The following is a 26,486-nucleotide window of genomic DNA, read 5'->3' on the forward strand; positions in this document are numbered from 1 at the left end:
ATTATAATTGTATTGCCTAGTTTAGTTTAACAGTGTGGGGTAGGGTGTTCAGGTACAAGGTATGCCTAGGTTATGTTTGGTATACAGGGTGGGGGAGGTTTTAGGGAAAGGGCTCATATCAGTTGGTATGGGATATTTTATTTATTTTTTGTGTGTAGTGGATTTCTCCTGCTATTTGTGGTATTGTATACACTTCCTCTGTATGGTTTCAAGGCTGTTTAGATATTCTCTAAGGTATTCAAATGACGGCATTGCCAAAGGTTAATATTCTTGCTTGGAATGTGAGGGGCTTAAATGATAAAGTCAAAAGATCATTAGTGTTCAAACAGGTGAAACAGTATGCCTCAGATATAATTTGTCTGGTGGAGACTCATTTGATTGGAGGGAAATTGATGTCTTTGAAAAAGCCGTGGATTGGCTGGACATATCATTCTACGCACACTTCTGCATCCAGGGGTGTGTCCATACTAGTGCGTAAATCTGTCCAATTTTCAATGGAGCAGATGCAGTGTAATGCCTGGGGTAGATATGTGTTCCTAAAATGCAAAATTAACTCTATATCTGTCCTATTATTGGCCGTATACATCCCACCACCATATTCACATGAGGTTCTCAAAAAGGTGGCTGAATTTTTGGCCATATTCTCGGACACACCTGCCTTGTGCCTGGGGGATTTAATAATGTCCTAGACCCATTGTTAGACAGGCATAGTGTCTGCTCCAGGTACACAGGGGAGGGGATCTGGTTTTTCAAATATGGTCCAGGGAATGGGCTTGGTCGATGCCTGGAGGATGAGATCTCCTAATTGTTTCTCCTATACACATTCATCATTTTCCAGGATAGATATGGCATTAGTTACATCAGGTTTATTACCAAGAGTACATAAGATAATTTATGAGACTAGGGGTATATCCGACCATTCCCCATTAACAGTCAGTCTGGACATGGAGGGACAACGGGGTCAACAATTCTGGAAATTTAATCAGTTCTGGTTGTCTCACATGGGATCTGGGGCGGAATTAGAGGCCGCATGGAAAGAATTTTTTGAATTAAATAATGGAACTGCATCTGCTGCAATTATATGGGATACCTTTAAGTCATTCCTAAGAGGTTCTTTAATTCAGAAAGTTGCTAATTTAAAGTCTTCTTATAAAAAAACTGAAGTTGATCTGGAAGCTTCTTGCAAATCTTTAGAGTTAGCCTATATTTCTGACGGATCAGAAGCGAATAAAAGAGCATGGTATGATGCACAAAGATTATGGAGGGATTGCTTAATGGACAAGGACCAATATAAAATTATCTTTAATTCACATTTACAATAAGCAACAGGTGATAGACCTGGATCATATTTAGCTAATCTGGCTCGAATAGAACAAAAGTCATCCAATACGGTGGTTAAATTAATCGGTTCAGATAATGTTGCATGTGTGCGAACCCCAGAGATAGCAGAGGAATTTGTAAGATATTATCATCAATTATACAAATCTAGGCTGGTCTATACTCAACCAGAAGTGAGAGAATTTTTGTCTGCTATTTCCCTTCCGACACTCTCTCGAGGTGGCCTTAAACTCATTTCCCAATGGTAAAGCCCCAGGGTTAGATGGAATCCCACCTGAGTTATACAAAAAACATAATAAAATACTTGTACCCCAATTATTTGAGCTTTTTAATCAAATGTACACGAATAATACATTACCTAAATCTATGTCTGAGGCATTGATAATTGTATTACCTAAGCCGGGCAAAGATACCACTCGGCCAGATTCATATAGACCTATATCACTACTCCCCACAGATATAAAAATCCTAGCAAAAGTATTGGCTTCCAGGATTAATCAGGTTATAACTCAACTGATCCATTCTGATAAGACAGGCTTTATGCCTGGTAAGTCCACGGCAGTCAATTTACGCCGATTATTCACGCACTTACAGTTAATGCGGGATGATGCACAAACCTCCATTATTGTCTCATTGGATGCCGCTAAGGCGTTCAATTCCGTTGAATGGTTGTTTCTTTGGGAAACCATGGAACGCTTTGGTATTGGCCCGGGATACATAAGTGGGTAAAACTCTTATATATGAATCCTGTGGCGAGGGTGTCGGTGAACGGTTGTGTCTACATCATTTTCACTTTATAGGGGAACAAGGCAGGGGTGTCCCTTGTCACCCATTCTATTTGCAATGGCTATTGAACCTCTGGCCTGTATGACTAGAGATCAATCAAATATTCATGGGTTTCAGCTAGGTTCAAGGATAGATAAAATTGCACTTTATGCGGACGACATCCTACTCTTTATTTCGCAATATGAGACCTCTATGCCTAAGAACTTGAAATTATTGATTTATTTGGGAAATACTCAGGATTATTAATTAATTAATTGGGACAAATCCTGCATCCTTCCATTCAGGGGGCCTCGCCCCAATGATCCTATTATAAATCTTCCCCTACAGTGGGTGGATTTGTTTAAATAACTGGGAATCTGGATCTCTAATACACCTCAAAAGTATATATCACTGAACGTACAGCCGCAAATTGATTATCTCAAGTCCCGCGTCCCGATATGGAGTAAATTGCCACTAACTTTAACAGGCAGAGTAAATTTAGTTAAAATGGTTCTCCAACCCAAAATCCTATACATTTTGAATCACTCCCCGGTATATATTCCTCAGAAATTTTTCAAACAAATTGATGGTCTCTTGGCCTCATTACTCTGGGTTAACAAAAGAGTTAGGATTAAATTGGACACTTTAACCAGACCTCGTGATTGTGGTGGTCTGACGCTACCCCTTTTCAAATTATATTACTATGCCGCACAGTTATCACACATATGGGAATGGATAAATGATAAAACGGCTGAATCCCTACCTGTCCTAATACTGGCTGAGTCCAAGACAGGTCTATCGCCATTGTGTCTACTCTTGAGTGATAATATACACATAGTTAGTATGCCCTTAATTAAGCAGGCCATCAATATTTGGAGACTTGTTTCGCGTATACTGCAGGCAGAAGGCATAGATCCAGATACTTCGCTAGCGCATGCCAATAACCTTAAGGAGCTCTCTGCCCTTCAGGTCGGAGAAACATGGGGTCAGTGGGACGTAGTGTCCCTGGGACAGATATTTCAGGCGGGAGTTCTAAAGTCCTTTCATCAATTGCAACTTGAATTTGATGTTCCTAACCACTTTTTCTTTCGGTATCTTCAGCTTAGACATGCTATTAATGCCCAATTCTCTGAAGCCCCTTTGATTATACAGGAATCTCCTATTAAAACTCTATTACAATCCATTATTAATAGTCATGTGATATCTGTGATTTATTCTAGTTTATTGAACAAGCATCATAAGTCTGATTTAACATCCATAAAACAACAATGGGAAAATGACGTTGGGGTATTGGCGGAAGTGGACTGGAGGGTAGCTCTTGCTAGTCGACTCCTAGCCACTATGTCTGTAAGATATCAGCAAATACAGTATTTCATATTACATAGAATATATATGACACCCGTCCGACTATTGAGAATAGGGGGCAGGACAGATTCAAAGTGTCCCAAATGCAATTCGTCCGAGGGTAATTTTTGGCATCTGCTATGGTCATGTCCTGTAGTAAATTCCTTTTGGCAAAGCGTACTCAGGGTTATTGTGCCTATGGGCATACCTCAGGATATTCTTACCCCTGCGGCATGTACTTTGGCTGTAATAAATGCAGAAGCAATTGACAAGCCTGCTATACATTTTACTAATAATCTGTGTGCGCTTGCCAAAGTATGTATAGCAAGGGATTGGATGGCAACTGTTGGGCAAAATCTGGTAACCTGGATATCTCTGGTTGGAGCGGTTGCAGCACATGAAAAATATGTCTATACTGCTAGAGATATTTCTCAGAAGTATGGGACAGATGGCTAGATTCCCTATATAACTGTTCGGAGGCTGCAACACTGAGCAATTCCTTAGAATAAGCTTACAGCACGACATGTGGGATGCTGTAATTGCTGTCACTATTATGATTATATATACCAGATCAACAATTTTATTTGCTCTATATACAGAGGAAAGAATGTAATATACAGAGATATTTGAATAGTAAGAAATGAAACCACACATGTATTTTTGTTTTTCCCTTTTTTTTTTTTATGTTTTTTGTCTTTTATTTTTATCATTGTAATGTTTACAATGTATTAGTGTTTACCAATGTACATTATTGTATATTCAAAACAAAAAGTTAATAATAAAAAATTATTGGATTTAAAAAAAAAAGTATCGGGCGCGCTCCCGCTTATACCCGTATTCAATATAAAATTAACGAAAACGGGAAACTCCGAAGTTGGATTTGCGTAAAGTTATGAATTTTTCCTTAAAAAAATTGTAAGACCCCCCTAAAGTAGTAAAAACATGGGGGAACACTATGGGTACCCCCGTTTTAGCCTTTATTTGAAAGTCGGGGATTTAAATAGCCGCAGCAGGTGTGTTTTTCCGACATTGAAGAAGTGATGCAGAAGAGCACTTAGGTTATTTTTTTTGTTTTTTTAAGTGGTCCCATCAAATTTGGGGTACATGAAAATGGATACTAGCATATATTGATGTCCCTAAAGTGTTTTTAAAAATTCTGCATTTGTGCACCTACCGCTATAATTCTATTCTAGAAAACATCTGCCGCATACTTGCAGAATAGCCCTGAACCTATTTCCCTATTGTTAAACAAATTTTTCCCATTTTTTTTTTCACCCCAATTTTTTAATTAATTTTTTGGGGTGTCCCTATTTTTTTTTTAAACTTTTTTTGACACAGTTCATTTTTAAATGTCATTCCCAGGGTTGCAGGCTATTTATTTTTTCGACACCTATTCAATGGTGAAAAGTTATCCCCGTTTTTTATCAAAGACTTTTCAAAACTGCGATAAGTCTTTGAAATTGAATACGGTGTAAAAGTCAAACCTGCGATAATGACGTCAAAAGTGCGATATTAACGCAAAAACGATGTTATCGCTCCCATATTGAATACCCCTGTATGTGTACGTATATATATATTAGAGATGTGCGGGTTCGGATTTACTCGGTTCTTATCGCCATTTTACCGCAAGTTCGGATTAGTTCGGATTTATTTTATTGGCTATCCAAAACACGTGAAAGCCGATAGCCAATAAAATGCCGTTTTGAGATACGAGTAAATCCGAACCCACTCATCTCTAATATATATATATATGTGTGTGTGTGTGTGTGTTATGTGCGTCAGTGTATGTGTATTATGGATTCTCATTGGTGCACATTGGGTTGCACTGACGCAAAGTAGCATCCTAGTAACACGTCATCCGACCATAGACGACTATATCGTCAGATAATAATTGTACAGGGATCATATCCAATTATTTGACTTTGACAGTCCACCCTTTGATAGCAAACATAAAACAATCACATTCTATTCTTAACCTTTTTAGTCATGCATAACAAATTATCTAATGTTCTATACGGTATGACACAACTCGGTAATTGAACCATCAATAATGCGTTTCAAGAAAGGGAAAAACAACCCTTATACGCACTCATCAGATCTATAGGGGACCATTGGTAGGATGTGGGACCTCATCGAACCTATAAAGGAAGTTTGGGGGAATTGAGACTACATTATCTATGATGTCTAACGGAACATTTACAATATATTTTATTATACATGACCAAGCCTATTCACATGTTATTATCTGATGGTACATTCAACTTCAGGATTGTAATGCAGTTCTTTATCAACCTTACTACCTATACCAACACCACTCACCACCACCATGATCTCATTTTCACAATTTACCTTGGTGGTACATTTTCCACACTTTAATACAGTAGGAACACATCTGACAGATAAACCAATTTCTAAAATGACAACAAATATAAGAATAAGGAGCTTACCTACACTAGCAATCATTTCCTGGGCCCACTGCCCTAGACCGGAGAACCATTTGATAAGGTTTAACCATGAGAACCATTTCTCTACCTCTTCCTTCGTCTCATACAAGGAAGTATTATGGTCCTTCCGAAATTCCCACTTCAGTTGTAGGATTTCATCCATTCTCCGGTCAATCACCTCTTTGGGGTCATTAGTATTATTGGTGATGTACATGCAACACTTGACACCAAATTGGGTGGCCAAAGTCACACAATATCCACCAGTAATAGCTGTCAGGTAGTTTAACACTAGCCTATGTTGTACCAATTCCTTTTTATAAGCCTGTAGCTCCTTACCTGTATACCTGAAAGTGTCATCGGTGATGTTGTCTATTAATTTAGCCAGGTCTTGGATGTATCTAAAATTTAAAGTTCCCCGAGTGATCCTGGTGGGATCTAATGCTACCAAAATGTGGAAGCCAGTTATTTCACTAATCAACTGCGTGGCCATATGTTCTTCACCAGGAATCATATTTCTTTTGTCATGATGTTCATACTGTGTGTGTATGTACGGGGGTGGTGCGGTTTTATGGATACTAATCATTTCATCATGGGTAAGGGTTATGATTTCTGGTAGTACCCTCCCAAGATAACATAAACCTTCAGAGCTTGGAGAGAGCCACTTGTACGCTTTCCTTACACATATGAAATACACATCATCCAGGAAAACGTAAGGAACAGAATGAATCATTATCATTGAACACATTATTCTGACAAAGAATCCTGTCCCCATTTCCCCCATTTGACTGGTACACATTTCTGGTTGTATAATATTTGCACAGTACCCTAATGATACTCTGCCAACCATTACTGTATCGTATCTACATGTGGACCTATACCGGAAGTATCTCCCGTTTGCAATAAATCTGCGTACAAGTTCAGAATCGATAGGCTCATTATCAGCTCGGTGTGAATAGGTCATTATCTGATTGTTCCAGGTCACCTCCCAATTTCCTGGTTTTCTGAAATTTGTGATATTTAAGCATATCAGGGATCTATCTACCTGGTACTGGTGTAGCTTGAGACTAGGGGGTCTAGATATATTATATTTCTCGTCCACCGGTCTTCCATCATGTAATTCAAGTACCTCTGCTCAGTGTCGGACTGGGGCATGAAGGGCCCACCAGGGAAATACAATCTCAGAGGCCCACTAAGAGGCATGGGCAGTTGCTGGAAGGGGTGTGGCCACCCGACAAGAGAGTAGTGGCCAGCCATTATAGAAGCGGCATTTTATAGTATATAAAGGAAAAAAAAAAACCTTTCAAATAAATCCAGTATCACTTATACTACTGTATTTAAAAGAACTACAGCGATAAAATGTGTATCAATCACCATAAAAAACTTTATTTATATGTGGAAAAAGTGAAGCGCTGTAAATACTTTCCGGATGCACTGTAGCGGTTGTAACTCACAGTTATAAACACAATTTTGTGTAGTTTAAGGCCTGTATTCAATTAGGGAGCGAAAAGTCCGTGCTGGACTTTTCGCTCCACATCGCTGATTTTCCGGGGATAAAGTGTCGGGCGCATGCCCGCTTTATCCCCGTATTCAATTAGGAAGTAGCGAAAACGGGAGCCAGCGGAAAGGTAAGTATCGCTAAAAATTCGTGACTTTTCGGGTTTTGTTCCTAGGACCCCCCTAAAGATGTCCAGACATGGGGGTTCAGTCTGGGTACCCCCGTTTAGCACTGCGGAATGTGTTCTGCATTTTTAAATAGCCGCAGCAGGTGTTTTTTCCCGACATTAGAACAAGTGATGCAGAAGAGCACTTGGGGTACATGAAAATGGGTACTAGCATATTTTTAAGTCCCTAAACTAATTTTTTTTAAATTCTGCAAAAATGCACCTACCGCTAACAGCCTATTCTACAAAACACCTGCCGCATACTTGCAGAATACCCCCAAACCTATTTAGCTATTTTTAAAAACTGTTCCCCATCTCCCCCCCACCAAAAAAAAATTAAAATAACTTTTTTGAGGGTGTCCCTATTTTTTTTTTTAACGTTTTTTTTTAAACAGTTCGTTTTTAGGGGCTATTCCCAGGAGTGCAGGCTATTTTTTTTTAATTCTGCACTTTTTTTCGCTAGCTAAAGGTTGGTGAATACTCATGCCCGTTTTTTTTTCAAAGACTTTTCGAACCGGCGAAAAGTCTTTGAAATTGAATACGGGGATAATTGAAACATGCGAAAATTATGTCATCGGAGAAATTTATCACCGATTTCAACTTTTCGCAAGCCTAATTGAATACCCCCCTAAGATCAAGAACGTTTTTTGCAAACATAACAATGTAACTCAAGTACCTTGATTTTTAAACTTTACCCTACACAGTAATTATGAAGTCTTATACTGTAGGTAACAGTAATTACAACTTAAAGAAGCAGATTTTGGAGAAGGGAAGATGAGTGTGCAAATGTGTCAATGATCTCATCAATTACAAAGCTGCCAGCAATGTCCCTTTCAATATTGAGAAGCAGAAATGATGACATACTCTCTGTACAGCGCTGCACAGTATGTGTGTGTCCATGTGGTAGGGAATATAGAGTGTAAGCTCCACTGGGCAGAGACTAGTGTGAGTGACTGCAATATTCTCTGTAAAGCGATGCGGAGTATGTGTGCGCTATATGAATGTTAAAATAACCCAACTGACACTGTGGACCATTACATTTCTCCTTTCGAAAGCATTATATTTTATTTGTAATCTTTTTATTTTTCTATCCCCACTGTATTGGGATCCTAAAATTATCTATATAAATGTAAGCATAGTATATGCAAACAAGAATATAAGTGACAATAAAATAAAGACTATTGGCAGTTTTTATACTTCATTCTGTATACATATTTAATAATTTGAACACTTAGTAGATAAGTGTCAGGGGCATAGCCAGAACTTTGTAGGCCCCATAGCAACATTTTGAAGGATCCCTAGAGACACCTCTCTCCATAACAGTTGGCCATTTTATGTTATATAGTATTGCCTTTGTTAATTGTCCCATGGTAGTGCCCTAGTTCATTTTATGAACTATTTGGTTTCCCAGTTAATGTTATGCCCCATAGTCGTGCCCAAGTTCACATTATACCACACAGTGCCCAAAGTTTATATTGTCACATTGTAGAACCCCAAGTTAACTATTATACTGCTGTCGGTATACATGACAAAGTGGGTCTGATTCAGCAGGGATCGCAGTTGCTAATACGCACGCAATCAGTCGATTGTTGCGTACTGTGCATGCGTATGCATCACAGCGCATGTGAGCAAACTAGCTATCGCGATCGGGACTGCGATTACAGAGGTCACGAAGACCCACAGCACAGTGATTGACAGGAAGTGCCATTTGTGGGTGGTGACGGGGGGGTGGTCGGGCGAATGCAGGTGCGCTAGTGCATTTCAACAGCGTTGCAGGGGTGTGCATAAATTATCCACTGCGTGGCCATACGCAACCATAGCATTGATAGCATGCGTGGCTAGTAGCAATTTCTGAGTAAGGTCTGGGCTTGTGCAAGTGTGCGTATGGGTCCGATGTTACCGATTGTTTTGCTATATTTCTAAGTATTACAGATGTGAGAAAAGGGAACGTGGGTGTCCTTATGTGAGGCTGTGATCGCAATGCTGATATTAGCAACTACATTTCGTACACATTAGCAAAATAGTGATCCATAGTAAATTAGGCCCACAGTGCCCTCATTTCACATTATGCCACTCAGTGCTTTGTGGAAATTTCTGGGAACGTGGTAGATAACTTTATGACCTGGGTGCAGTTTAAGTGGGCCCCAGATGTGGGCCCCTTAAGCCTTTGTCAATGGCACTCCCTGCACCCACTTTAGCTACGCCCTTCTGTGTTTATTGGAATATTAACACCATAGGGCAGATTTAATTAGCCATCGGCAGCTCGTGTTGCACATTTTTTACACACATTATGATAGGCAGATTCTGCTCGCACCTCCATATGGTGCAGGCAGAATCTGCCTTCAGAAGTTAGGGCGCAGCTTTCGTGGCTAACTTAATCGGCCCACATGTGTCTGGGACTAAACTATATGTACCAGTACCACACTCTAGTGCCCAGAGTCTACTAATGCTCTGGTGGCTGGCCAGCCGCATCAGTCGGCTGCCGGCCACCGGGAAGAGAGGAAGGGGCCCCGCACGGGGAGTGCACATAGGCCCCCTCCTCTCTTAAGATGCTCCTGCTCCTGGTTTAAAATATCATCAGGTAACAACAGTGTGCAGCAGAATTGCAAGATGCCGCCCGCTACAACATCTCACCACTCCAATCACACTTTAATGTGACTTTATTTTTTGCCATCCATCAGACAGTGGCCCTGATTCAGAGCCGGCCGCTACTTGCGCTCGCTCGTTCATTAAAAAGGGGTGGCTATTCAAATGAACCATTCGCACTTTGCGGTCTGTTCACGCCTCTATGTCTGAACGAGCGAACAAAACTTGCGGTCGTAATTTTGAAAAAGACGCCCCCTGGCCACTCGCATTATACGCCATGTCCGCTATTTAATAGATTAATCGAGTACATCGGACAGCGTATGAACTGCTCGCTATTCTTGTGGTTGGTTTTTCCTACCACAATCTTGCGAGCAGTTCTGGCTATAAAATAACCCAGTGACGTGGTCAATGACGCTGCTGTTTTAAATATGCACACCCATAAAACGCCCGTTTTGACCTTTAAGCACGCCTGCGATCGGATCTCCACTCCCCGTTTTCAAGCACCTTCCCCTGTTACCACCCACATACGCCTCATCCTGTCACTCAAATTATCAGGCATTCGCTATTTTGCGAGCACATGAATTTCGTCCGCACTGACTGGTTCGCGCATGCGTATAATGATCCGTACGCATGCGCAGTTGGGCAAACATCGCTCGGAGTGAACGAGCTGCCACTTACGAGTGGCTCTGAATCAGGCCCATAGATTTTAAGATCCTTTGGGGCAGGGACTGACGTGAAAGGCCAAATATTCTCTGTAAAGCGCTGTGGAATATGGGCCTGATTTAGCAAGGAATGCAAAGGAGAGAACGCACACACTCGACCGATGCGTATGCATCGCAATGCTCGTGCGCGAACTAGCAATTGCAATGGGAACTGCGTCTGCAGAGGCTACGCAGTCCCAGAGCAGAGTGATTGACAGGAAGTGCCATTTGTGGGTGGTGACGGGGTGGTCGGGTGAATGCAGGCGTGCCAGTGCGCTGGGACGGCGTTGCAGGGGCGTGCATAAATTAGCCACTGCAAAACCATATGCAGGCTAAGGCCTCATAGTGTGCACTGAAGTTAGCAATTCCTGAGTGAGGTCTGACCTGCCTTAACTGTGCGTATGGGTCCGATGTTACTTGATGCTACCGATTATTTCGCTATATTGCCACAAGGGAAAGTGGGTGTCCTTATGTTAGGCTGCGATTGCAAACATTTGCATATTAATGCTGATATTAGCCACTGTGGTGCGTGCGTATTAGCAGAATAGCGATCCTTGCTGAATAAGGGCCTGATTCAGACCCACACGCGAGCGCTGGGCGCTCGCAAGCAGGTCGATGGTGGCCCTGTGCGCAAGTGCATGACGGAGCGCATGCGCAAGACCCGGATAGCGACGGGCAAACCGTCGCTCCGGGTCTCGTACCAAAGGGGGCGTGCTGTCGATGTTGAGTGACAGCACTCCCCCTTTGGTGGGCGGGCCGGGGGCATGGCTGCCCAGACGGAGGCATTCCCATGGGAACGCCTACCGTCTGGGGCCGGCCCCACTGACATCACAAGTGATGCCAGTGGGAGTGCTTTTCGTCTCTGTTAGAGCCGAAAGCACTCTAGGGCTTGCAGCAACGAGACCCTACCACAAGGGTCTCGTCACAAGCCCGATGGTTGCGATGGTCTTGACCATCGTGACCATCTTCCTGGCCGCTCGCTATAGCTGTGGGTGGTCACAGCTATGTGAGCGGCCAGGAGGCCGCTCTAAAAAACAGAAGGCCGGCCCTGATTCAGAGCGAGCGCTCTGTCAGAGCGTCCGGCTCTGAATCAGGCCCTATCTGTGCACTATATAAATAATAAATATATATTATTGCTGGCACATTGACTGTTTGCAATACCCTGTGCACAACTTAATAATAAACCCATTGATCCACATCTGTAAAATAAGTTTGCATAATCAATTTTGTTGGTGGGGGCCCCCACAACCTAGTTGCCCCAGGGCCCACCACAAGCCCTAACTCTGCCCTGTCAATGCTTGCTGACACAAACTATTACATTGCTGTTTTGTTAATCCTTTTTATTTTATTATAATTTGGGGAGACACTGAAAGTGCATGTCAGCAAGCATAGACAGAGTGTGATTTGATGTTGCCTGTATGTGACACTTGCTGCTTGCATTTTTCATATCCAGCCAAGTACTGTAAATATAAAATCAAACATTTCCACTAAATCCAATAATTACCTTATTGGCTTAGTATGCCTTCAAGTCTGCTGAGCTTGGGTGTGACTGTGTTCAGTGGATAAATGCTGTGTCCCAGGCTCCTCTGTGTCTGCGCTCCTCCCCCTGCTGATGTCATCGCTGGAAGCAGTGTGCAGCTGCTGTCAATTACTGATGCTTCAGCCCGCCTCTCTCCGCCCCCCGTGACGTCACCACCGCTGGCGTCAGTGTATTTAGCTGAGCCTGAGCAGCTAGTGGTAAGGTAAGCAAGATACCCGCCCCCTCCCACCCCCCCTCTCCTTCCCCCAGCCGCCACAGATGCATCCAGACAAGACAGTCACAGCGGAGCTTAAGCTCCTCCCCCGTGACGTCACCACTGATTCCGGATAAAGGAATCAGTGGTTAGAAGCCCCACAGTTCACCATGTACATGTACCTACCGCCCGCTGCTGCCTGCTGCACATCACCTGCGGGCCGCTGACCTCCCGCCAATCACCTTCCACAGTTACAAATAAAAAAAAATACAGCGTCGGTTACAGGTGTTAAGCCACGCCCTCCCGCAATAGTGGGCGTGGCTATAAATCGCCGGGGCCCACCGGGGAATACCCCGAATCCCCGGCAGCCCAGTCCAAGCCTGCCTCTGCTAACTTTAATGGGTATGGCACTAATCCTGAATTACTCTGTCCTTGAGGTACTTGTGAGCACACCCAACATTCAGTCTGGTTTAAGACCTTACCCACTAAGGAAGGGTAATCCTCTAAAGGATGCTCACCCAAATACAGATTACTCTTGGACTGGCAACGTTGGATGCATTTCTCATCAACTAGGGACCCACAGTACTCACAAATACAATATTCCTCAGACAATAACCCCTCACACCGTGTTCATGGCTAACAGATCTCTTAACAATCCCTGAACTGAGTTAGACCATAGGTTGCCCTGATTGTTCTATTGCTCTCTCCTCCGACTCCACTCTATCGACATCACTATCAGTCTCCCTCTCCGTCATCTGTCCTCCATCACAGAAATAGGAAATCCTGAAACAAATAAGAATGAGAAGAACCCTAGAACAAGAAGAAGACAGAGAAACAGATCGCTGCTCCATTGCTGGAATAGTAATCTGTACATGTCTCTGGCTCAGGTGTTTTCACTGCAGTCTCTAGTTCTCCCAGAACAAGCTCGCAATCGACAGGTCCACATTGTCTGCCTCGACTTCGCCTTGTACCTCCTTCGGGTCGTTGACCTTTCTGCAGTGAGTGGAATGGACCCAGGTATCTATTTCTGCTACCTTCAAAGATGTGGTACTTCTCATCAACACCTGGTAAGGACCTTCCCACCGGTCTGTCAAACAACCCGAGCATAAGAAATTTCGGATCATAACGTATTCTCCAGGTTCAACATCATGACAGTTTGTTTCTGGCATATCAGGTAACAACATTTTAAATTTCTGTTGCTGTTGTTTCAGCTGTCTACTCATTTTTACAAGATACCTCACAGTAACCTCATTATTACTCTTTAAATCATCCTGTGGACTTATAATCAAATGAGGTTGCCTTTCAAACAATATCTCAAAGGGGGACAGATTAAGAGGAGGTCTGGGAGTGGTTCTGATGCTATGAAGGATGAGCGGTAAGGCTTTTGGCCATCCCAATCCAGTTTCAGCCATGATCTTACTCATTTTATTTTTATTAGTACCATTCACTCTCTCCACTTTTGCACTGCCTTGTGGTCGGTAGGGGGTGTGAAGTCTACTATTGATTCCCATAAGCTTACACATGTTCTGGAAAACATCACCAGTGAAATGAGTACCCCTATCACTTTCTATGATTCTAGGGATACCGTATCTGCATACAAACTCCTGAACAATTTTCTTAGCAGTAAAAATAGCGGTATTAGTGGAAGCTGAGGACTCCTGACCACATCCCTTCGATCTCCAGACCGCCTTTTCCTGTAGGGAACACAAATCTTGCATTTCAATTAATTTCTGTGTGTCTATTGTCTGGAAGACCATCACTTTGTTAGTTTTTATGTTTATGCATAACCCTGCTGCCCATTTGGCAGCTTCATCTGCTCTGTTATTGCCCGATACAGGGTCTTCTTCGCATGTGTGGGCTTTGCATTTGATGACAGCTACTGCCTTTGGTAAATTAATTGCTGTCAGAAGTCCTTTTATGTGTTGTGAATGTGCTACTGGTGTGCCTGCTGCTGTCATAAAGTTCCTAAGATGCCAGAGAGCCCCAAAATCATGTACTACCCCAAAGGCATACCAAGAATCAGTGTACATGTTAGCTGATTTACCTTCTGCCAACTCACATGCTCTCCTTAATGCCACCAGTTCAGCCACCTGGGCTGAGTGAGGTGGACCAAGTGGTTCAGCTTCTACAACATCCTTGTCATTTATAACAGCTTAACCTGTGCATAATTCTCCTGTGTCTATCTTCTAATGGTGTGTCACGTATGTCTGGTCTTGCACTAAAGGTCTGATTCAAATATTCCATACAATCATGTGTATCAGCATACCTGCAAAACTCACCTTCAACCAGGAACTCACCTTCCTCCACCCTTTGTGCATCTTGAGGCACATATGGTAACTACGTTGATGGATTTAACATATTGCACCATTTAAAGGTAATATTTGCAGGTGCCATCAGAGCTAGTTCCCATTTTGTGAACCTTGCTGAAGAGACATGTCTGGTTTGGGCAGAATTTAACAAACCATATACTGCATGCGGTATATATACAGTTGTATCATGCCCTAATACTACGTCCTTGCTCTTATTTACCAAAAGAGCAGTTGCAGCTACACTTCTTAAACACGTAGGGAGTGATCTTGCCACAGTGTCCAATTGTGCACTGTAGTATGCTACAGGTCTACTAGCGTCACCATGTTTCTGTGTGAGGACACCTGCTGCACAGCCATCAGCTTCCTTACAATATAACTCAAAGGGTTTTTCATAATCTGGTATTCCCAAGGCAGGTGCTCTCATCAGACTATCCTTAAGGTTAAGGAAAAGCCTGCTCTGTTTCCTCAGTGTGTATGACACGGTCAGGTTTTGATGATGAAACTAAGTCCTGCAATGGTAATGCCAAAATAGAAAAACCTGGGATCCACGTTCTGCAGTATCCACACATGCCCAAGAAGCTACGGATTTGCTGCTGGTTTTGCGGCAGTGTCATGGTCTGTATGGCCTGAATTCTGTCCGTTGTCAAGTGTCTTAGCCCCTGCGTTAGACAGTGTCCCAAGTATTTGACCTTAGTCTGCCATGGCTGTAATTTGTCCTTTGCAACCTTGTGCCCTGTTTGCGAGAGATGAAGCAACAACAGTTTAGAATCATTTAAACATGACATAAACAAATCAGAGTACAACAACAAATCATCTACATATTGAATGAGGACAGACCCATTGCTTGGTTGAAAAGATTGCAAACAGTCGTGTAAGGCCTGAGAGAAAATACTGGGGCTATCTATGAAACCCTGGGGCAATTGTGTCCATGTATACTGTACCCCTCTGTAAGAAAATGCAAATAGATATTGACAGTGAGGGTGAAGAGGAACAGAAAAGAATGCAGAACATAAACAATGACAGTAAAATGTGTAGCAGACGATGGAATCTGCATGAGGATGACAGTTGGATTGGGCACTACAGGGAATTGGCTTTCAACAATTTTGTTAACCCCCCTAACATCCTGTACTAATCTATAGCCCCACCCCCCAGACTTCTTCACTGGAAAATGGGACTGTTGGCTGGACTAGCTGTACGAATTAAAATCCCTTGTTGCAAAAACCTCGCAATTATGGGATACACCCCTAGCTCCACCTCAGGCTTTAATGGGTACTGAGGGATTTTTGGAGCTTGCCTACCACTCTTCAAGTTAACCATTACAGGGGCTACATTTGCCATCAATCCAGGGTCCTGTCCATCTTTGGTCCAGAGGGAACCTGGTATTTGCAATAACATCTCTTTTACCTGAGATGGACTTTGTTCTAGAATGGCAGAGTCCAACATTAACCTTTGTGGTGTATCCAATATATCCTGTACCTTATGCGCAAACTTTTCTGCTATATCTAGGAATATACCATCAGGGGTACAGTATATGACACATCCCATTTTACACAGCAAATCCCTTCCCAGCAGGTTAGTAGGAGCCACCGCTGCCAGGAGAAAGGAATGCTTGGTTTGCAGCAGCCCGATAGTAACATCTGCAGATCTGGTTAAAAGGTAATGCTGTACCATCCCCGTTACTCCCATGGCTGGTATGGTCTGGTTGGTAACCTGTAAATTAAATGGAGAAGTTATCACGGATCTACCAGATATATCAACTGTCATTGTAGGTTCTTCCCTAGTATTTTCAGTTAACCTGACTGGCTGTAGACTACAGGTATGACCTGACCCCTAGCACTGACTATCATCCTCCAGCAGAGCGTTGGCTGTCACTATGTGAGCGGGTAACCATTGGAAATTTCCTGACTCTTGCGAGTGCCCTCTCTGAGTGTACCTAGGTGTTCCCTTCTTAGGTGGCCCCCCATTTCTCAATTTACAATTTTTTCTTATGTGTCCCTCTTTATTACAATTAAAACACCTTACTGTATGACTTCGTTGCTGGTATATGTTGTAGTTATGTGACTGTGTAGGGAATCCCTCTAAAGCCTGAATGCTCACTGCCATTAACCTCTCACTCTGTGCCTCTTTCTTCCTGGAAATGTTCTTATCATGTTCTATGGCAGATTCTCTAAGTGCATCTACAGTAATTCCTCTCCATTTAGGTAGAGAGGTTTGCACCCTGGTCTTTAGATTATCTTTGAGACCATCCATTAGTATCGTAACAGCTACTTCCTTATGGTGTACATCATCTTTAATATCTGCTATCCCTGTGTACTGGGTTATTGCTAGCAGCGCTCTGGCGAAATAATCTGCTGCAGATTCACTTCCTTTTTGTTTAATAGTGAAGATTTTACTCCAGTTCACTACCACTGGAAAATATATAGCCAATTGTGTGATTATACGTTTTATATATACCTGGTTATCCTCATCCGTTAAGGATTCATCCTCCTCCAATAAACAATCCTTAATAAACTTTTGTACATCAGTATTGGAAGGGAGACAGGCCCTTAACACCACTCGCCAATCTTTATTAGTTGGCTCATGAGCATTACCTAAATCTCTAATAAATTTCAGGTATTTGACTAACTCTTTCCTAGGGTCTGGGAAGTCTGACATAATTGAATGCAATTCTGCTCTCGTCCATGGACAATGCATTACTACATTCCTTATGGGGACTATACCATCTTTGTCTGGTTTCCCATTGGGAACTGCAATTGTATGGACAGGATGTATACCTACCACATCACTAAGTTCAGGATTAATACTTGGACTTATTGTTTCGGTACTATGGATGTTACTTCTCCTATTACGATCTCCCCTAGTCTCCCCAATTTCAGCTGCTGCCCCTGCTGGTTGGATCAGTGCCTTTCCTCTCTGTGGAACATCTAGTATATTAACAGCATGTGTGATGGCTGAAATTACAGTAGGTTCATCATCTTCTACAATAACATTTTCCTTGAGGGGACTTAAATCAGGATACAAGTTACTTTTTACCAATTTTTTTGGGGGTATCGGCTGTACTTTCACCTACGGCGGCATATGGTCGGAGGTGGTGCGCATGCGCTATCTTCTTTATGTGCAGTAACGCTACCTTGCAGCGAGGGTATGCTACATGGCAGCGTGCTGTTTTGTGGCTTGAGTACGCTGTTTTACGGTGTGCTACTTTGCCACGTGTGTACGCTGCCTAGCGGTGTGAGTACGCTGCTTTGCGGCATGCATACACCACCTTGCCACATGTTCCCCTCATGTTGCCACAACTTTAAACAATCATTATACTTTACTCTTTTCTTCAAATATTTGACTAAACATATGTTGTCTCTAACATTACTTAATACCTCCGAATCGAAACTGCCAACTTTGGGAAAGGGTTTCATACATCCTTTGGTCATCTCGACCCATATGTTGCAGTACGCTGTTGCGTACATGCCATACTTCACATTCATTATATACCTTGCCGATCCAATCGGCCCATCCATGAGCAGCTCTCCCTCGACCATCTCTAGCGACTGCTTAGCACCCATCTTGGACAACGCTTTAGCTTCTTTCACTAGGGACTTCGACGGTGGACGAATTAAACAAGATGCGTCCACTCATTTCCACTCATTGTGCACAGCCGACCGCTAAGCGTTTTTTTTTAATCAGTTTTACACAACGAGGAAACAGAAAATATTCTTCTTTCCGGCCAAATTATACCAAGCTTTGTCCGACCGCTTCCTACTATGAGTTACCCTCCACTGGTACTCCCACACAACCCAAGTCACAATCACAGTTCACACAACCATGCGGTCCGATCGCATTGCCCAGAGACGCTAACCTTTCAATGGACTTTGCGATTACTATTGGGTGTGTCCCCTTAGTTTTCGCCGAAAACAGAAATCCCTGTTTTCGCTGCCAATATACCTGCTGTGTATACCTACTCGGTAGTAGTTGTGCCTCGTCAGACACCTACCGGATCTCTCCTGTCTCACTCCGACAGTGCCAAAAAATACCCTTTTCCGTTCTTCTTTTTCCTTTTCACATCATAAGCATACATTCACATTCATATTCCACCTTGATTTCTGGCCAGAAAAATGCTTTCCCTCGTGACAATATCTATTCAGAGGTTTTAACAAGCGATACAAGACTATCTATCAAAATGATTGCTTAAACATGTAGCAGTACTACAGGGAAGACGGATACGCTAATTGCAAATCGCCTATTGCAGTGCAAAAGTGACAATAAATGAAACAGACTTTTCTCTCTTGTCCCTGGATTCTAATCAGTGCTCCTTAGATCACACAAAAACGGATTCAGTTTCACAACACAGAGTACAAAACAGGCTTTGAACAGATTGCGTTCTTACCCATGTATGACGTGTCCATCCCTTGTTGAGGGATCGAAATCCGCACGATTTATGTAATTTCCGGAAGCATGATATCAGTCGTGAGCCCCCATCTATGAATACCTATAAGTCGCTATTTAGCGCTGCAAGTCGCTTAAGAAAGAATTGCTTTCCAGTCCAATCGTGTGGTTCCAAAGCACAAAAAGTTATTTATTTTAAAAGGGGTAACACAATGTAAGCTTTAACAATTAGAGTAAAAAGCAATGAAAATAGTGCAGCCCGATACATACGCATCAATCCAGTATACAGTCATCAATCCAGAAGTCTGCGGTCGCAAGAAGACATCTGTACACTGAGGTCAGCACACAGCTTACATACCTTACAGGTTTCAGAGTTAACAAAGAGACAAACTGACAGGTTCTTATTGGTTCTTGCTTCTGGTCAATCTGGTCATTGGTCAGTTCATACGGTGTCATCAGGGGTATGGCTCAATCCCCCAACGGTCACATTGTGTAGTTTCCCGCCAAACAACAGGTTAATACTGGCTACAACACTGCATACAAGTTATAAAACTTTATTCAATAACTCCTATCATCCATAACTAGCGGACGCATGATGCAACTTCTTTGCCGATAGAAACGAATGTCTGCAAATAACCAGGGATTTAGTATGATACCAAACATGACATGTCCACTATATTCTGCACCTTAGATCTCCTTTAAGTACATATTACGCCATAATTATTAGCTAACAAATACCTTTAATAACTCTGGTTATGAACTATAATGTGTGGGAACCATTTTATATGTATGCATTCGCATATGTGCTTCTGTGTATTGAAATAGCAAATATGTGTCAGTATGTATGTGAATATGCACATGAGCGTCTATGTGTACATATATATATATATATATATACAGTATATACAGTCAGGTGCATAAATATTGGGACATTGACAGAATTTTCATATTTTGGCCTCTATTCACCACCACAATGGCTTTGAAATGAAACAAATAAGATGTGCTTTAACTGCACACTTTCAGATTTAATTTGAGGGTAATTACATCCAAAACAGGTGAACGGTGTAGGAATTACAACGGTTTCTATATGTGCCTCCCACTTTTTAAGGGGCCAAAAGTAATGGGACTATCAACTCAAAAGCTATTTCATGGACAGGTGTGGGCTATTCCCTCATTATTTCATTATCAATTAAGCAGGTATAAGGTCTGCAGTTGATTCTAGGTGTGACATTTGCATTTGGAATCAGTTGCTGTCGACTCTCAATAAGCAAGCCATCATTAGGCTGAAAATTCAAAACAAACCCATCAGAGAGATAGCAAAACATTAGGTGTGGCCAAATCAACTGTTTGGAACATTCTTAAAAAGAAAGAACGCACCAGAGAGCTCAGCAACACCAAAAGACCCGGAAGACCACGGAAAACAACTGTGGTGGATGACAGAAGAATTATTTCCCTGGTGAAGAAAAACCCCTTCACAACAGTTGGCCAAATCAAGAACACTCTCCAGGAGGTAGGTGTATATGTGTCAAAGTCAACAATCAAGAGAAGACTTCACAAGAGTGAATATAGAGGGTTCACCACAAGATGTAAACCATTGACTCAAAAACAGGAAGACCAGATTAGAGTTTGCCAAACAACATCTAAAAAAGCCATTACAGTTCTGGAACAACATCCTATGGACAGATGAGACAAAGATCAACTTGTACCAAAGTGATGGGAAGAGAAGAGTATGGAGAAGGAAAGGAACTGCTCATGATCCAAAACATACCACCTCATCAGTGAAGCATGGTGGTGGTAGTGTCATGGCGTAGGCATGTATGGCTGCCAATTGAACTGGTTCCCTTGTATTTATTGATGATGTGACTGCTGACAAAAGCAGCAGAATGAATTCTGAAGTGTTTCGGGCAATATTATATGCTCATATTCAGTCAAATGCTTCAGAACTCATTGGACGGCGCTTCACAGTGCAGATGGACAATGACCCGAAGCAAACTGCAAAAGCAACCAAAGAGTTTTTTAAGGCTAAAAAGTGGAATGTTATGCAATGGCCAAGTCAATCCCCTGACCTGAATCGGAATTGAGCATGCATTTCACTTGATGAAGACAAAACTGAAGGGAAAATGCCCCAAGAACAAGCAAGAACTGAAGACATTTGCAGTAGAGGCCTGGCAGAGCATCACCAGGGATGAAACCCAGCATCTGGTGATGTCTATGCTTTCCAGACTTCAGGCTGTAATTGCCTGCAAAGGATTTTCAACAAAGTATTAAAACGTGAAAGTTAGATTTAGGATTGTTTAGTTTGTCCCATTACTTTTGGCCCCTTAAAAAGTGGGAGGCACATATAGAAACCGTTGTAATTCCTACACCGTTCACCTGATTTGGATGTAATTACCCTCAAATTAAATCTGAAAGTCTGCAGTTAAAGCACATCTTGTTTGTTTCATTTCAAAACCATTGTGGTGGTGAATAGAGGCCAAAATATGAAAATTCTGTCAATGTCCCAACATTTATGCACCTGACTGTATATATATGTGTGTGTGTGCGTTATGTGCGTCAGTGTATGTATATTATGGATTCGCATCGGTGCGCATTGGATTGCATCGACGCAAAGTAGTGTCCTAGTAACACGTCATCCGACCATAGATGACTACAGTCAGGTCAATAAATATTGGGACATTGACAGAATTTTCAAATTTTGGCCTCTATTCACCACCACAATGGTTTTGAAATGAAATAAACAAGATGTGCTTTAACTGCAGACTTTCAGATTTAATTTGAGGGTAATTGCATCCAAATCGGGTGAACGGTGTAGGAATTACAACAGTTTCAATATGTGCCTCCCACTTTTTAAGGGGCCAAAAGTAATGGGACTATCAACTCAAAAGCTATTTCATGGACAGGTGTGGGCTATTCCCTCGTTATTTCATTATCAATTAAGCAGGTAAAAGGTCTGGAGTTGATTCTAGGTGTGACATTTGCATTTGGAATCAGCTGCTGTCAACTCTCAATATGAGATCCAAAGAGCTGTCACTATCAGTGAAGCAAGCCATCATTAGGCTGAAAAATCTAAACAAACTCATCAGAGAGATAGCAAAAACATTAGGTGTGGCCAAATCAACTGTTTGGAACATTCTTAAAAAGAAAGAACGCACCGGAGAGCTCAGCAACACCAAAAGACCCGGAAGACCACGGAAAATAACTGTGGTGGATGACAAAATAATTATTTCCCTGGTGAAGAAAAACCCCTTCACAACAGTTGGCCAAATCAAGAACACTCTCCAGGAGGTAGATGTATATGTGTCAAAGTCAACAATCAAGAGAAGACTTCACAAGAGTGAATATAGAGGGTTCACCACAAGATGCAAACCATTGGTGAGCCACAGAAACAGGAAGACCAGATTAGAGTTTGCCAAACAACATCTAAAAAAGCCATTACAGTTCTGGAAAAACATCCTATTGACAGATGAGACAAAAGATCAACTTGTACCAGAGTGATGGGAAGAGAAGAGAAGGAAAGGAACTGCTCATGATCCAAAACATACCACCTCATCAGTGAAGCATGGTGGTGGTAGTGTCATGGCGTGGGCATGTATGGCTGCCAATGGAACTGGTATTGTATTTATTGATGATGTGACTACTGACAAAAGCAGCAGAATGAATTCTGAAGTGTTTCGGGCAATATTATATGCTCATATTCAGTCAAATGCTTCAGAACTCATTGGACAGCGCTTCACAGTGCAGATGTACAATGTCCCGAAGCGTACTGCAAAAGCAACCAAAGAGTTTTTTAAGGCTAAAAAGTGGAATGTTATGCAATGGCCAAGTCAATCCCCTGACCTGATTCCGATTGAGCATGCATTTCACTTGATGAAGACAAAACTGAAGGGAAAATGCCCCAAGAACAAGCAGGAACTGAAGACATTTGCAGTAGAGGCCTGGCAGAGCATCACCAGGGATGAAACCCAGCGTCTGGTGATGTCTATGCGTTCCAGACTTCAGGCTGTAATTGCCTGCAAAGGATTTGCAACAAAGTATTAAAAAGTGAAAGTTAGATTTAGGATTGTTTAGTTTGTCCCATTACTTTTGGCCCCTTAAAAAGTGGGAGGCACATATAGAAACCATTGTAATTCCTACACCGTTCACTTGATTTGGATGTAATTACCCTCAAATTAAATCTGAAAGTCTGCAGTTAAATCACATCTTGTTTGTTTCATTTCAAGCCATTGTGGTGGTGAATAGAGGACAAAATATGAAAATTCTGTCAATGTCCCGATATTTACGGACCTGACTGTATATCGTCAGATAATAATTGTACAGCGATCATATCCAATTATTTGACTTTGACATGCCCTTGGATTACCACAGCTGTACATGCAAACTGCTCCACTTATTTTAGAAGAGCTGCAGATCTAATACATGAAACCACTTCAACTATAGACAGATATCGACATCCTCACATGATTAATTCTCACACCTACAATGTGGACATGGGCTCATAGGTTAACTGATGTTTGGAGACAGACATATCTTGATCAACCGACTTTCTCTTGTCATAGGTCGTTGTCTGGGCAGGTGTTACCATGTTTTAGGGACGTTGCATGCTCTGCTAGAGGTATATCTCATCTATTCCATATTCATCTTACTATTTTTGCACCTCTGTAAAATTGGGCTGTGTTACAATGCAGGTTGCTGCTCAGATAGAACCACTTGGCTGGAAGACCTATCAGAGACAAATCATGCCTGGCCATGCTTCTTCTGCCAGGTACACACTAGATGATATGTCATCTGATCTTGTGGATCGGGCCAACATATCGGGCACATTGTCTAGTGGGTACCCAACCAAGCTGCCGATGCCGGCAGGTTCAATGTGCCAGTGAAGGACATATCGGGCGGTCACCGGTTCGTGCAGTGTGTACTGACCGCCCAATATGTTGTTCATCGGCACCATCGGGCGTCACATCGAGCGGTCGGGTAGTGTGTACCCACCTTTAGTCCTGAGAGGATGTTTCATGAGAGACAAAGTAGAAGTCAAGGTGTTTTATAAGGTAGAATCATGAAGGGTGAAGCTGATATTGAGGAAAAAACAAACACACATCCAACCTTTGCTTTTGTAAAACTTGTTAGGAGTGAGGGCTTTATAAAGAATGCATAAGGTGAGGCCTTTTAATCCTGATAGCCTTGACCTTTAGCGGAAGTGATGAGTGTATATAATGGTCCAGATTTATCAACGAGTGATATTCTTGTTATCACTTGTTACTAATCTTAAATGGAGCACCATTTAAGATTAGCAACGAGTGATAAAATAATCACACGTTGATAAATCTGGGCCTAAGTGTTAAGGCAGGTATCCACTACTAGATTAAACAGAGTGATTGAAAAATAACGACATTTGTCGAACCCGCGGCCCAGGTCGGCTCGTAATGCGGCCCGCATACCTCTCAAGTATCCCGGATTCAGCGGGATATTCACGATATATCCCGCTGTTCCGGGATTGCTCACTGTAGTCCTGATGCCCCAGACCACGCCCCCACGCTCTCCTTCACTCACTGTGCCGCCAGCGTAATTGTGCATGCTGGGCGGTCACTGTGGCGTAGCAGTACTCTGTGGTGGCCGCGGCTCCGTCGGGTGATTTCTGCGCTCTGCTTACAAGCGATACTGCCTGGTAAGCAGAGCTTGGTACAGTAGCTGTGTGGGGGTGTTTGACTGGGGGTACTCAGCTTGATGCAGGGGATTTGTGGGGTGTTGGGGTAGCTTGGTACAGGAACCGGGGGGGTGGGGGACTCAGCTTGATGCAGGGGGTGGGGGATGGGTGAGAGAGCTTGGTACAGGAGCCGGGGCACTGGCATGGCATATATACTGGAGGGGGCACAAAATTTCAGTATGATGAAATATCACTGCATAGTACACCAAGAAAATTTATGTGCAAAAGCTTTAAAGATGGCTAACGTCATGCAGATTGTCATCAAGGCTGTAAATTTCATAAGGTCCAAGGGATTGAATCATTGCCAATTCCAGGAATTCCTTAAATTTATGGATGCTGAGTATGGGGACATCATTTACTTTTCTGAAGTAAGATGGTTAAGTCGAGGGAAAATGCTGGCAAGATTTTATGATCTGAGAAATGAAATCAAGTCATTTATGGAATCTAAAACAAAATGTGTGCCAGAACTTGACGATGAAAAGTGGCTCACAGATTTGGCATTTTTAGTCGATTTGACCACTCATTTAAATGAGTTAAACATGCGTCTTCAAGGTGAAAACCAACTGATCAGCACAATGTTTCAAACTATAACAGCGTTCGAAATGAAACTGAAACTATGGCATTCTCAAATGAAGGCAAAAAATTTGATGCATTTTAGCACATTGGCTAAACACGCCTCTGTGAACACGGAAAAATATGCAGCCTTACTTTTCAATTTGGTACAGGAATTTGAGAACAGGTTTCAAGATTTTAGAAAAAATCAGCCATCTTTTCTGATATTTGCAACTCCATTTTCAGTGGACATTAATATATTACCTGCCAATTTGCAAATGGAATGCATAGAGCTCCAATCTGACGTTCAACTGAAAGAAAAATTTGACCATGTCTCTTTAATGGACTTCTATAAGATATATGTTCCCAGAGAAAAATATCCTTCACTTCACAATCATGCCTTATTCATGTCATCGCTATTTGGAAGCACCTACATTTGTGAGCAGCTATTTTCAAGGATGAAGCACACAAAGAATAAAACTAGAACCAAAATATCTGATGAGCACCTTGAGCACTCACTGAGAATTGCAACAAGTTCCATCGAAGCAAATATGGATGCATTGGTGGCTGAGAAACAATGTCAAACATCTCACTAACTTCATTTCTAAGTAAGTTTAATATGTTAACTATGTTTTCTATGGTTTTTTTGGATGATCAGGTATCGTTACTGTTATTTTATTTTATGTGCGGCCCAAACCAAATTTTCATCTTCTAATGTGGCCCAGGGAAGGTGAAAGGTTGAACACCCCAGGTTTAAACGCTTAATCGGGCACAAATCGGACAGCTTAATGTAAAAAACGACCTGTGATGCGCGCTCCCGCTGGTCGTTTTTGACATCTATCATCGCCCGAACATGCTGGTCAATCTGCCGTTTACGACAGATTGGCCATGTTCGGGGATGAGGGAGGGTGCCTGCACTAAACGACTGATTGTTCAGTGTAGGCACAGCACAGACTGTGAAACGACTGCATG

The 26,486-nt window shown here is 42.3% G+C and overlaps 1 protein-coding gene and 1 pseudogene across 1 annotated transcript; one reads left to right on the forward strand and one right to left on the reverse strand.

Annotated features, from left to right (window-relative positions):
* Window positions 1-238: 238 nt before the first annotated feature.
* On the reverse strand, window positions 239-24,009 carry LOC148508954 (uncharacterized). The gene is made up of 3 exons (XM_088443719.1): window positions 23,916-24,009; window positions 5,797-7,019; window positions 239-289 (listed from the first exon to the last, which is right to left on the reverse strand). The coding sequence occupies exons 1-3, from the start codon at window positions 24,007-24,009 to the stop codon at window positions 239-241; spliced, it is 1,368 nt and encodes a 455-aa protein (XP_088299845.1).
* Window positions 24,010-25,198: 1,189 nt separating this feature from the next.
* LOC148508955 (general transcription factor II-I repeat domain-containing protein 2A pseudogene) lies at window positions 25,199-26,110 on the forward strand (annotated as a pseudogene).
* The last annotated feature ends 376 nt before the right edge of the window (window positions 26,111-26,486 follow it).

Source organism: Taudactylus pleione, unplaced genomic scaffold (genome assembly GCF_031769625.1).
Source record: "Taudactylus pleione unplaced genomic scaffold, aTauple2 ptg000333l, whole genome shotgun sequence".
Taxonomy (NCBI): domain Eukaryota; kingdom Metazoa; phylum Chordata; class Amphibia; order Anura; family Myobatrachidae; genus Taudactylus; species Taudactylus pleione.